Source organism: Halichoeres trimaculatus, unplaced genomic scaffold, assembly GCF_033239565.1.
Source record: "Halichoeres trimaculatus isolate MK-OKI-2021-1 unplaced genomic scaffold, fHalTri1.1 fHalTri1_scaffold_17, whole genome shotgun sequence".
Classification (NCBI taxonomy): Eukaryota; Metazoa; Chordata; class Actinopteri; order Labriformes; family Labridae; genus Halichoeres; species Halichoeres trimaculatus.
Window position 1 is genome coordinate 23,653,781 of NW_027437195.1, and position 13,569 is coordinate 23,667,349.

The 13,569-nt window shown below is 39.2% G+C and overlaps 1 protein-coding gene across 1 annotated transcript; it reads left to right on the forward strand.

Annotated features, from left to right (window-relative positions):
- The first annotated feature begins 7,987 nt into the window (after positions 1 to 7,987).
- LOC141806842 (dynein regulatory complex subunit 4-like) lies at positions 7,988 to 13,029 on the forward strand. The gene is made up of 11 exons (XM_074692526.1): positions 7,988 to 8,110; positions 8,310 to 8,405; positions 8,897 to 9,094; positions 10,002 to 10,211; positions 10,334 to 10,388; positions 10,475 to 10,671; positions 10,841 to 10,990; positions 11,097 to 11,177; positions 11,260 to 11,469; positions 11,555 to 11,620; positions 11,708 to 13,029. Exons 1-11 carry the CDS (start codon positions 8,108 to 8,110, stop codon positions 11,819 to 11,821), a joined length of 1,380 nt encoding a protein of 459 aa, XP_074548627.1. The 5' UTR covers positions 7,988 to 8,107; the 3' UTR covers positions 11,822 to 13,029.
- The last annotated feature ends 540 nt before the right edge of the window (positions 13,030 to 13,569 follow it).

Below are 13,569 nucleotides of genomic sequence, written 5' to 3' on the forward strand. Positions count from 1 at the left end.
TGCTGCTGTGTGAACATTGTATTTTAGCTGTGTCTCCTGGCGTGTGGAAAACATGAGGTGGAGTTTGTTTGACATCTTCACTTTTAGAGGAACCTGAGGAGAAAAACATGAGATTTAGCCAAAAGAAAAACACTAAATCAGAAATAGATTTCAATGTGCAGCAAAAACAAAAAGAAAACTGTTCAGACTTTTCATTTTTGTTACCTAAAAGCAGTAAAATGTTCAAGGTGATGCAGCAGAAACAGATCTTCATGCTGTGGTTGAACTTAAAGCTGCTCTTGAATCTTTTTACTGCTTCTTCAAGTGAGCTCTGGTTCAAGGAAACTGAGGTGGGAGGTGTGTTAGTGCAATAACCTTCTGTCTCCACCCACCGATAGACACATGTGATCTGGCATGCCTACTACATGCATGTGGAAAACTAAAGCTATGGAGACACACCATCTAATCTAGTTTAGTTTAGTTTGGTTTAGTTTCATTCATGATGTTGTAAAAATATTTGTAGCCATTGTATTGTTAGCCTTGTTGCTAGGCGCTGCCCCGTTGTGGCTGCCTGTTACAGCAGCTCTCTCTTCCTTGTTCATTTCTTGTTATTTTTTCATCTCTTTTTCGTCATTTTTGCATTTGGAGTGGATCATTACTTTGTATGGTTCATTTGCTGGTCATAAACACTAAACTGGTTTTGTTTTAAGCAATAATTTCACTATTTTTGCTCCTGTGTTTGTCTGGAGATCCTACATGTAACCATGGCTGCATCGTTCACATGTGAACTCAGCTGTTAGCAGCCTGTAGCATGTCAATGCTAGCTGGTGCAAGGCCTGATGTTTCCCACAAGGCGAGAAGAAGGAGGTGAGGACGACGTGCTGGTTCTCAGGTTTGAGCTAAGAAGTGACGACATCAACCCATTTCATCCATCGTTATTGTGAACATGAGATTTACCTCCAATATGATGGACAAGCTATATAGGGAATATCAGAAAGCAGAGAAGCATCATGCTATTCACAGACATGGCTAACAGAGCTAACACCAGACACCAACGCCACATTGGAAGAGCTTCACCTGCTGTGAGCAGACAGGATCCAGGAGACAGAGACTGAACAGACTGCTGAAGAAGCTCAGTCCTGGACCCTGTGGAGGTGGAGGCTGGCTGAACTGGACAATGATGGACAAGCTGTCAACATCCATTTTCTTATGGACCTTTTTGCACTTTCTATACTCTTTCTTCTTTTGTTTTCTTGATTGCTGCTGTGACTCCTCCTGAATTTCCCCTCGGGGTTGAATAAAGTATTTTCTATTCTAAGATTGAAAATCTCTAATAAATGAAAAGGAGCAGAAAGAAGAAAGAGTGTTACTTTATCTGCCCTCGCTCTCACACAAAATGTTAAATAAACACATGATCAGTGAAAACAAAAATACCGTCGGCTGGTATGCCTTTTAACTTTCCATGAATCGTTTCTTACAGAAAGATGACAAGCAAAACAATCCACTAACTAAAATGCTAATTTGCACCACAAAATAACAGAGTCAGTGGGTCAAACAGAAGTGATTCATGCTCTGCGGAGAAAACACTGCACCCTGATGGGTTAGAAAACTTGCTCTGATGCTGAGCCAGCTGTCTGAATTCAGCCGTTCACAGACAGGTTTATTGCTGTTTCTGTGGTTTTTATTTTCTGTCTGTATCAGAGCAGGTTTTTGTTAAAGACTGAGGGTTTGTGCAGCACTGTGCTGACTGGCAGCACAGAAATACACAGCACTCTCCTCTGATCCACTCAACTTTATATGAAGATGTGAAAGACTTCCACCATCACCGCTCACGTTATACATCCCCTTGAATTCATCTTCCACATTTGGTGACTTGAATCTCACATAGGCGAGCAGAGCCATGTCATGTTTCCCAGCAGACTGTTTGTACCACTGGATCATATTAAAGTCAGAGTTTGAATGGTTGCATTTTAACTCTGCTGTTTCTCCAGGGTGTTGGATCAGAGCTGCAGGAGTCTGATCCACTCTGTTCTTGGAGAGTTCTGCAAGAAACATGAGAAGAAGCAGATTTAGAGTAAAAAATAATCACTGCTGATCATCTGTTTTTAAAGTTATTGTAGTATTTACCTGCTGAACAGAACACCAGAGTGTGTAACAGAATGAGGAGTCTGATCATGATTGAAGCACTGATGAGGTAAAGCTGTTAAGATTAGTGTGACCTGACAGGATGAAGAGGAGGGGTTGACATGATGAGACGTCACAGGACACAGATTCCTAAATATGAGAAAAGTACAAAGGTTAATATTTGAAGCCAGATGATTGGATTGGAGTGACATAAACCTCTGATTTCCTGCCTCATATTACAGTTAGATGCAGCTGTATCCTTCCTCCTCCTGAGGAGTCGTCTGATTATCACTGAAGGTTTTTGTAAGGAGGAGCGAGTCATTGAGTCACTGTGCCTACTAGCTGCACAGTAAAATACACCACTGTCCTCTGCTTGTCTCAGCTTCAGCACTTGAAGATCAGCCTTCTTTGAGCCATCTCCACTTATATCAAAATGTGGTTTATATTTTTCCTCCAGGAGAGAGCTTGAGTACTGAATATATCCAATGAGGTTGAGTCTGGAGTCTCCCACCGGCTGCTGGTACCACAATATGGTATAATATGTACTGACTGAATGATTACAGCTGATATTTAGAGAGCCATTTGGGCTTCCTATGATTTCTGGGGGGTTTTGGTCAACTTGATTGCTCAGTGATTGACCTGAATGAAAAAAGAAAAGACATTACTCACTGATGATGTATGGTTTTAATCAAAGAGCTTGAGTTTAAACTTACAAGAGAAGCAGAGAAGCAGCAGAGTGATCCTGATCATCATGATGTTCTTCTCTCCCTCTCTGTGTCTGCGCTCACTGACAGACTGATCCAACATGAGAGTAGCTCAGAGGGGAGGAGACACAGGGTGTAGCCAGTAGTTCATGAAAGAGTGGAATTCATGTGAAGAATACCAAGCAATGTTGAAATTGGAAGTCCTTAAGTGTACTTACCCTAACTTCATGCCATGCGAAGGAGATTTATTAGTGGTTCTGGTTCAGCATCATCCTCTTTGGTAAAAAAAAAAAAAATGTGTCAACTTTTTGAATAAAATACATCAATACAGATCTTTTTTTAGTCCAATTTTTGTCAGTTCAAAACATCTTTTATCAGGATGAAGAGTGATGAGGTGATTGGAGCTACATCAAATTGTTATGTGCAAAATTACTGTGCTTTGTATGCTAGGCTAATAGTCCAGTTAGAAAGAATTTGGAACAGGAAGTGGGAAAGAAATCCAAGAACTTAACCAATTACATTCATGCCAGGGATCACATTTAAAACTTTGGTTTTGACCAAGTGGCAACCTCTGGTCTAAGAGTATGAGACAATGTGGAAGTGCTAAAATCTTCTGTGTCTTAAGTGTCCGCTTGAGGCTGGCTCTGGAAGTACAGTCACATACACATCAAGCCAAAAAAAGTTTTCACAACAGATTTTAACCTATTTATGGCCCAGTTCAAAGACCGTCTCCTGTCTGAATCGTTAATTTCACTATCAACACACACTGTACAAGGGGTGAATTTTTTTTTTTAATCAGCAGTTTAGAAGATATTAAGATTCGGAGTTCGCCCAATCAGAGGCACAGCTCAGCTCGGACGGGGGCCCAATAGCTGTTAGTGTGGAGACTCAAAACCTGTCACTTCCAAAGTGGTCGCTACAGATGATTTGCTTCAAAAATCTATTTCAGAAACAGATGAGTGACGTCTGGGAGACCATGTCCGTTAACTCTACAGTCTAAGGTTTTGACATTACTTTCCTATCATATAAATGTTGGATTGCAGTACCTCACATCTCCACTAGAGGCAAGCTCCAAAAGTGAGAAATTCAGTATAGATCCACATTTAAAACAACAAACTTACAGCAGAAATAAAACATAACACAGCCTCATGTGAAATGATTTGGTCTCTTCATCTGTGGTGGATCTGAGTGACAGATTGGAGCTGCTGATAGGCCTCACTGACCTCAGATGACCACAGGTGAGTGTCAGTTGCAGACATTTCCTCTAGATTTCACCCAATTGATGTTGTACAGAGTTATTTGTACCCTTAAAATGAAAAGTTATATCAATAAAGTTAAATTTCTTGACCTGAAACTTCAGTAATCTTTAATCTTATGCTTGTTTCATCTCATAACAGTCACATGAATGAGTTAAGTGAAGAAAAGGGGGTCTTCAGTGTGGAGCACCTCTGTTAGGGACTCAAGACTAACACTGCTTTAATATCAACTGATCCAGACTTCTGGCCTTCAACCTGAACCGAGCGAACAGGTTTGGAGCTCCCCCTACAGTTAATCAAAACACTTTATCTTGTATTCATTTATGACACTCGGGGGTATTTGTGCAGCTGTCTGAGTCAGCCGTATCACTGTGTTTGCTCACAGCACAATAATACACTCCACTGTCTGACGGCACCAGATTCTCCACCGTCAAAGATCCAGTATTAGCGTCAGGTTTCTTCGCAGGAAATTTGTCCTGACTGAAGCTGGTCCAGTACTGGTATGGTGGAGTTGGGGTTGTGAGAACGATTTGTTTCATCATCTCTCCTGGTAGCTGTCTGAACCAGTACATCTGGAAATAAGATGTGTCTTTACTGTGATTGCAATTCATTGTGGCAGAAAGACCCTCTGCCTTCCACAGCAGGGGAGGGTCCTGGTCCACATCACTCCCATTGATTACACCTGTGGAAGGTAAAAGTGTCATCATTTCACAATACTGTGTGTTGTAGCAGAAAGTATGGTCATAGTTTATGTCAGCTGCCTTATAAAGTTGAGTACCTGTAATACAGAGCAGAGCTGCAGAGAGATGGATGAGAGCAGCTGTGATCATGGTGTGTTCGGAGCAGAATGATCCCAGAGAGCAGTCTGTGGAGGTGGTGGTGTGTTGGGAGGAGTTTTAAAGAGATAGAGAGTACATCATGTCTAGGTATAGGTTTTAATAATGAAGTCTGCCACAGTATGTTTTGATTTGATTCAGTTCAGGGGCCTGTAGTCAATAAAAGTGGGGTTCATTGGCTATTGGATATATTAGTGAGGGTTTCTTGGATGTTAGACTAGTTGTCCTTTGTTTTCTGAGAATTCTATTTAATAGGGGTATTTCTGACATTCCCATGTGCTTTGTTTTCTGATATATTTCAACTATGGTGGCCCTATAGGTCAGCTAAACAAACATATGGCCACACTGAAGACAGTTTTACAAAAAGACGGATCCAACATGAGAGCAGCTCAGAGGGGAGGAGACACAGGGCGTAACCAGTTCATAAAAGACAAAGATATGTAAATGTGTCCAGGTAGAATTCATGTGAAGAATATGAAGCAATGTTAAAACAGGAAGTGCCCTAACTTTAAATTTGATGTTGGTTCTGTTTTCTCCTTTGCATGAAATCAGTTGTGTCTTTCCTGACGGAAGACTACATTTCCCATCAGCACCAACTATCTATTAAAATGTGTCAGTTTGTTGTTTGATGTTAGTTAGTTGTACTGAATTCTGCATATCCTACCTTATAGGTGTGTTTCTGACAGTTCCATGTGCTTTGTCTTTTGATTTGTCTTAACTATGGTGGCCTAGAAGACAAAAAAATACAAACATATCATGACCACACTGGAGACGTTTCTCAAAAAAAAAAAAAAAAAAAAAAAAAAACATTCCTCCAAAGGCAAAAATATATTGATATGAATATTTATAGTCATACATGTGTGAATTTGACTGTGATATATTTCTGTGCTGTTTCTAAAATAGACAACCATGATATGAAAAGGAAGGTGTTTTTAAAAACTTGGGAAAAGGACTGTGGATCAAATCAAAACCTGGATGACAGAGAAATGGGGATTTAAATTTTGGTTGGTGTATGCATGTATGTATGTATGTATGTATGCTGTCACTCTTGTCCTCAAACAAGTTCAGAGTCAGTTCATCTGATAACATCCTCAAAAGCTCTTTTTTATGGAGGCTGCAGGTGTTCATGAGCCTTATCATGTTGTGTGTCTGTAAACAGAGGAAGAGGAGAGATTTTGTACTGACTTAAAGGTAATCTACAGCACTGTGCTGACTGGCAGCGCAGAAATACACACCACTGTCATTTACTGTCAGATCAGAAACTGTGAGATTTGACTCATTCCGTCCATCTCCATCCATGATGATCTTTCCTTTCACATCCTCCTCAGGATTAGCAAAATTTGAATTCATATATCCAAGAAACTTCAGAGCTCCATGTTTGTCCTGTTTGTACCAGAGAATAGAATAAAAATTTGTATTTTTGTGTGAGCATGTGATCTCACGAGTTACAGATTCACTGATCCTCTTAATTATAGAAGGAGGTGTTTGGCTGACATCTTTGTCCTGAGAGTCACCTGTGGAACAAAAACAGAAGAATTTAGAAACAGCAGTCACAAACTCTGCAGCATTTTAACTTTCTTTACAACTTTTCCTCACCCTTGATAGTTGGTAGATGACTGAAGCAGATTATGAAGAGGATTAACATGTTAAAGATGGTGAGAAACTCCACTATGTGCTTACTGTTAAAGAATTCGACACTGATGAAAAGCACGAGAGCACATGACCGCCACAGTGTGAGGAACAGGGTGGTGTCAGTGATCTATGTCACAGATTATTCTGTTTGCAGAAAAAAGCTGAATTAGAGGAGTCTCAGTGTGAGGCATTATCCACAGGTCAATTGTGGATGTGTGTCGCCTCCTGCTGGGTGCTTTTAAAACTGCCTTGTTTCATTAGTTTAGCTTGAACTCAGGCCCATCCCACCCCCACCCAACCACTTACCCAGTAAGTTACTCCCTCCCTTCAAGGAATGGCCTGTTGCCAAGTTTGTCAACACAAATGCAGATCTGAGGCAATTATCAATTTATATGAGTCACTATTATAAAATATAATTGATACATGGTCAACTTTACTTGTTCTTGTCTTATTTCTTATTTCTTATTTCTCTCTGAATCAAAACACACAAAATCATAATTCTTACTTTTCTTGAAGTGGAGAAACTTCATGTAATTTTGTGTGTGCAGTTTTATTCAGCTGAGGGCAACTTTACAGACTTTGAGCTGAAGTCCTCAAACTTGCATGTCCATCACACATTCAGCATCTTCAGTAAAGACAGCTTCATCTACATTAGAAAAACAGACATAGCACTAACTATGAAAGTAGTAATATTAAAAGTAAATAAATGAATACATAAAACTTAACCAATAAGAATAATTAAGAAATAAAAAAAATAATTGAAAAAAATAAAGGATTTGCCCTAAATGAAAGCAGAAAAATATTGTTTTAGGACCTGCCATATTTTTTAAAGACAGTTTCCATTCGTTTATTTACCCATCTATCTTTCTTATTATTTATTTATTTATTTATTTATTATTACCTGGTGGAAATGGGCTTCCACACTATACAAATAGACAGTTTTATACAAAATGGAAGCCAGTTCTCACAAGTTGGGAAAAAAATAGGAAACTCTTCAAAATGTGAAGGGCTTGCCTTGAAGAAAAAAAAATCTGTTTGCAATATTTATTACGATATTTATTTATCAGTTCGCTTTTTTTTTTTTTTTTTTTTTTTACTGGGTTGAGATGGGCTTCCATAAAAGTGACAGTAATCCAAATCAAAGATGAAAGTATGAATTTGTATTTAGGAAAGTCAAAGGAAGATACACTTGAAAAACTTTTTTTTTTTTTTTTTTTTTGTAATTGGAAGTTTAGACAAGTAAAAAAAATGTAGTCAAAATTCTTATATTTCTTTATATATACATATATTTTTTTGCCATCGTTTTACTTATGCGTTGTTCCGAGTACTGGGGACAGTCAAATAAAGTATGGCTAAAAAAACAAACACATTTAAAAAAAAACGGTCGATTTCGCCACGTGGTCACGTGGTACCTCGTCATGCAGCCTCCGCGTGTTTGTGTAGCCTGTGTTGCCATGGAAACATCTCAGCTAGTTGTCGAGCAATAGTAGTCGACCTCTTCTCGCTGACTTTTGTCTAAGCTGCCCAAAAGGACTGACTGCCCTGCTGTCTACGTGTTGTTAGCGCAAAATTAAAGATGGCAAGAAAATTATTCTCTACATTTCCAATACTTATAAGTGAATTGCTAACGTTAGCTTTTCTTTTGCTTTTAATGTGTTATCGTTCATTCATTCACAAGGAGCAAAGGCTCAATATTTTAATTGTGTCTTAAAAAACAGGCTACGTAAAGTATAAGCAGTTTAACGTATTGATTTTATTATTATTTGACTTTTAATCAGCCACCCAAAAAGAAAGGCTCAAGTAAGAAGCCTCCAAAGGTAAAGACCCCCATACTGATGGACGGCCTCACCAAGGACGAGATGACCAGGGACCAGGTTAGAGAAAGTCTCATGTGTTTGAAAGTATCAAGTGATGTTTGGATGTTAAATGTTAAGAGTCTGTCACCTTTGCACTGACTACCACAGCTGCCTAACTTCTTGAAAGTGTTTTCAAATCAGCTCCTCTTGCAAACATGAACCCAACAATGAACAGATCTGTATATTAAAGACTGATAAAATCATTGCAAATTTCAGTTGTAGATAAAGCATCTATAGAGATAAGACATATTTCTGAATCTGTGTGGGTGTTGGACAGCAGTAACATGCATCATTCAAATTAAGGGTAAAGAAAGCTAAGAGGATCTAAATAAATGTACACATCTGCTTTAATGTAAGTTTTTGTGCACAAATCTTGGAGTCTCTAAACTCTGCGTTTGTTCAGCATCTTAATAAGGGTTTTTTTTTTGTCATCCAGAGTGAAGAAACTGAATTTACCCTCAGATTTCCTTTCAGTTTTTGATAGTCTAAAATTTTCCCCTGTAAATCAGATGGTGGGATACGCAGCACGTCTTCAAGAGGAGCTGGATCGAGTGAGGGAGGAGAAGAAATCCTTTAAGCAGGAAAGAGACCAGTACCTCAAGTTTCTGGGCATTACAGAGAGGGAGCTGAATGAGGTAGAGGCAGACCTGAAAAACCAACAGAAAGGTATAGAGGAGGACACGAGATGCCACCAAGAAGAGATACAGGTAAGGTTAATAAAGGAATGTTCTGCTGCTTCATAGAATAGAATAGAATAGAATAGAATAGAATAGAATAGAATAGAATAGAATAGAAAATACAAGGAGAAATTCAGGAGTCACAGCAGCAATCGAGAAAACAAAAGTAAGAAAGAGTATAGAAAGTGCAAAAAGGTCCATAAGGAAATAGGTCCTGACAGTTTGTCCATCATTCTCCAGTAAGCCAGCCTCCACCTCCACAGGGTCCAGGACTGAGTTTCTTCAGCAGCCTGTTCAGTCTCTGTCTTCTGAATCCTGTCTGCTCACAGCAGGCGAAGTTCCTCCAATGTGGCGTTTATGTCCAGTTTTAGCTCCGTTAGCCATGTCTGTGAAAAGCGTGATGCTACTCTGCCCTTTGGTATTCCCTCTGTTGCTAGGTTAGCACAGCCAGCCTGTCCATCTTACTGGAGATAGATCTAATATTCCCAATAACAATGGATGGAAGGACAGATCCATGACATCACTTCTTAGCTCTCACCTGAGAACCAGCACGTCGTCCTCACCTCCTTCTCCTCACCTTGTGGGGAAACATCAGGCCTTGCACCTGTTAGCATTGACATGCTACAGGCTGCCAACAGCTGAGTTCACATTTAAACAATGCAGCCATGGTTACATGTAGGATCTCCAGACAAACACAGGAGAAAAAAATAAAATAAAAAATATTACTGAAGACAAAACCAGTTTGGTGTCCATAACCAACAAAAGAACCCAACAAAGTAATGATCCACTCCATGATGAAAAAGAGATGAAAAAATTCCAAGGAATGGACAAGGAAGGAAGATTCAGTTAAGTCAAGATGGTTTACGTTTTACTGTCTCTGGAAACAGTGTACATGAAAATTTGATGGTAATGAACATTTGATTTCTACCTCTTCCAGGTGATCAAGCAGGAGATGAAGTTCCACCTGTGTCAGCATCAGAACACCATTTCTGCACTAAAGGCAGATGCTTTGGTGTCCACTGAGGCTGCCCAAGAAGAGCAGCAACAGTTAGAGTTGGAGCTTCATGAGAAAATTTGGACCATCAAGCGGGACATAAAGAAACTTAATCTTGAAAGCCATGAAAGTCATGTCAAGGAGCTTGAACTGGTTTGTTGTTCAATCTATTTAACTCCTACACTTAAAGAGCTTTAGATTTAAGGCATCTGTAACCCAACATATTCCTCGGTACACCGTCTCAAAGACTGTTTTTTTTTCTATTATCCCAACAGGCACAGGATAAAGAAATGACTGAAGCAAAGGATCACTTGGAGAAGCAACGACAGGGTAAGAAGCTGATTGCATTTCAAGCTCAACTCAACATTTCTCAGAGGTGAAAAATAAAAGCAGCGGTGATTTTCGTTCCTGGATAGACACAAACATCAAGAATAAGAACAAGCTGGAGCAGCTGAAGCAAGAGCTGGAGACAAAGATGAAGAAAACCATCAGAGACGTTAAGAACCGGTGGGAACATCATGTCAGCGAGCTCAGAGGGGACCACAAGGAAGCCATCAATGAATTGCATAAGCTGATGGAGGAGTTGCGCATGGAGAGCTCAGATTACGCCAAGGTAAAAATACACTTCAGCCACAAAAATATTTTAACAGATCTATTCAATCAGCCACAGTCTGTTATTTTGTGATCTGTAAAATGCCAACGCGTGGCTCTGTGTTGAAAATGGATGCTTTGTCTTCTGCGTATCTCGTTTTGACCTGCTCTGTTTGATTGTCTCTTCTTAGCACTGTGCAAAAATAGAGGCTCAAATCAAGGCGAAGGCGAAGGATATGCCCCATATTTTACAAGATAAAAAACGTATCACTCAGCATATCTCGGAAGTCGGCAAGGACATTGCTGCATTGGAGAGACAGCTGAAGTATAAAGTGAAAAAGGTCACTTTTGTGTTCATGTTACAGATCCATCTGCTGATATTAAGCATCATGGCTGATATGCTTTGTTACTAAGCACCAGGTGAATTTAAGATGCTGTTTTTTGCAGAATGATGCTGAGATGGTCAGGCTGGAGGAGCTGGCTGATCTGGAGAGGAAACATGAGGCACTGGAACAGAAGTTCAGAAAGGTTGGAAAGAGGATTGAGCTGCTAATCATCAACCTCATGTGCCTCTATGTTATTTCATTCATGCAATCCTTATGTCACATAGCTCCAGTTGAAGAGGGATGAGCTGTACAATGCAGTCCCGCTGAAACTTCAGGAGGTGCATCAAAAAGCCGATCAGAGAGGAGAGGTGCTGGAGAGGAAGCTCAGCGCTCTTGCAGAGCATCAGGAGAGCACATGGACTCAGCTAGACGCGGTGCTTTCTAACCCCAATATGGACCAAACTGCACTGCGAGGGATCATGAACCAAGTGGAGGTCTGTTTCCTCCTACTCGTACCATCATACTCTACATCCCTGATTGTTTTTTTCTGCCTTTAAAGAAGTCTGTGTTTGCTTTCAGGAAAAACTCGACACCAGCGGTAACTACATCAAAGACTTGAAGCATAAAATCGCTCTCATCACCAAGGCAAGACACTCATTCACCTCCTCAGAAAGAAAAGCATTTAATTTAGTACTAATGCAGATTTTAATGATAATACTGTGTGTCTGCCAGAGCCGTAAGGATCTTCTGCAGCAATTTGAAGCAACGCAAAGAGCTGTCGGTGTCCCTGTGCAGGAGCTCCATGTGGAACATGGTGGAAGCAGTCCAGCTGGGAAGAGTCTGTAACAGGAAGTGGGCAAAAAAATCTTCTGTTTCTAGTAATACTTTTAACCATTACTTTCTTTGGCATTGGCTTCATTAGGTTAGAGCTAACTCAAACCATAAAAGTTGTGTGGAGTTAGCCTTAAAATGGAGTAAGATCTCTTGACGTGAAACCAAAGTAACACTCAATCATCTGCTGGTTTCATCACATAACAGTCATGGGAATAAGTTACTTAGGAAAAAACAGCCTTCAAATGTGGAGCACCTCTGTGACAGAGAATTCTGACCTTCAACCTGGACCAAGTTTTCAGGTTTAGAGCTCCCCCTACTGGTAATTTAACACCCATGTCTTGTGTCTTATACATATCTCATTCTGTATTGTTAAAGTTTATAAACAAATACAACTAAAATAATATTTTAAAAATTCCTTAAATTACAAGATGTCAATGCAGTGGTTGATAAACCAAACTCCATTACTGATATATTTAGGGTGAACTCTGGCTTTAGGCATTCCTGTGATTTAGCTCTTTCTGAAACTTTTAAAATTTTTCTTTGAAGTTTTTTAGTTGTAAATTCAAAAGCAGATGGAAAAATTTCTAAAAGAAAAAGGAATAAATAAAAAAAAACAGATGGTGCTGTTAGAGATATTTCTGTAGCTCACAGATGTCAGGTTTCTGTTGAGGTTTGACACACATGGTTTCCTGTTTTCACGAGACACCAGTGAAGGCAAACATGTTCGAGGGAATCAAATGAGGTTAAAAGAAAAAGTAGAAACTGTTCTGTCCTGGTTAGGGTCTCTTAACTTGTACATGTTAACATGATATAAATTAAGTCATTTATTTGCCTTAAGCTGTATGAATATCTTGATGGTAAGGACAAAGTTATTAGTAGAGTCATTCTGCAGAGCTGTTCACATTGTGTTTCTGCAGACAGGCAGTTCTTTTTGGATATTTTTGACACTATAAAAACTTTTTCTTTTCTTTTCTTTTTTATTTACTCAATGAAGCTGGAATCCAACTCCAAAGTGTGTCTCAGCAGAAATAAAAACAAAGTACTCCAAAGATTTCTTCTAAATATTTATTTTATACCATACTTTTAATCTTTAATTTTTGTCATCAATTTATGTTATTGTTTTGTGTTTTTGTTCTGTGTTCCAGTCTATGCACCTTTTTGTTTAGACATATGTGGATGTAAAGAAGCAGGATCTCATGGTCCCCAAATAATAAATACTATCACACTGCCTGTTTTAATATTTTCATTTACAGCTAAAGCAGGACTTATTTTATTTTAACTTTATAAAAATACATTTAAAGAAGCTGAGTTTAGGTATTGGCTCTTATTTTGAAATGCCATTGAGGGCATCCTGTGTTCTTTGTTTTGTTAAAATTAGCGCCCTGCATCTATTATTTTTATTGTAGTGCTGTGAAGTTTTATTGTAATGTTGTTTTACTGACTTAAACTTCCATCTTATTTATCCTATTTTCAGGTTTTTTTTTTGTGACTGAAATGATTTTAGTTAGGTTGTTTCTTTTTGTGTGACAAAAATATTTCTGTCCAAAGAGCATCAGAAGCAGTAAACAGCTGCTGTGTGAGAATTAACAAACAAGCTTCAGTTGACACAGAAATGGGCGTTTTGCAGCTGTTTGCTCAGAGACGTGTATCGCATGTGTGTGTGTGTGTGTGTGTGTGTGTGTGTGTGTGTGTGTGTGTGTGTGTGTGTGTGTGTGTGTGTGTGGGGGGGGGGGGGGGGTTGTGATGTTCAGGCTCTTCTG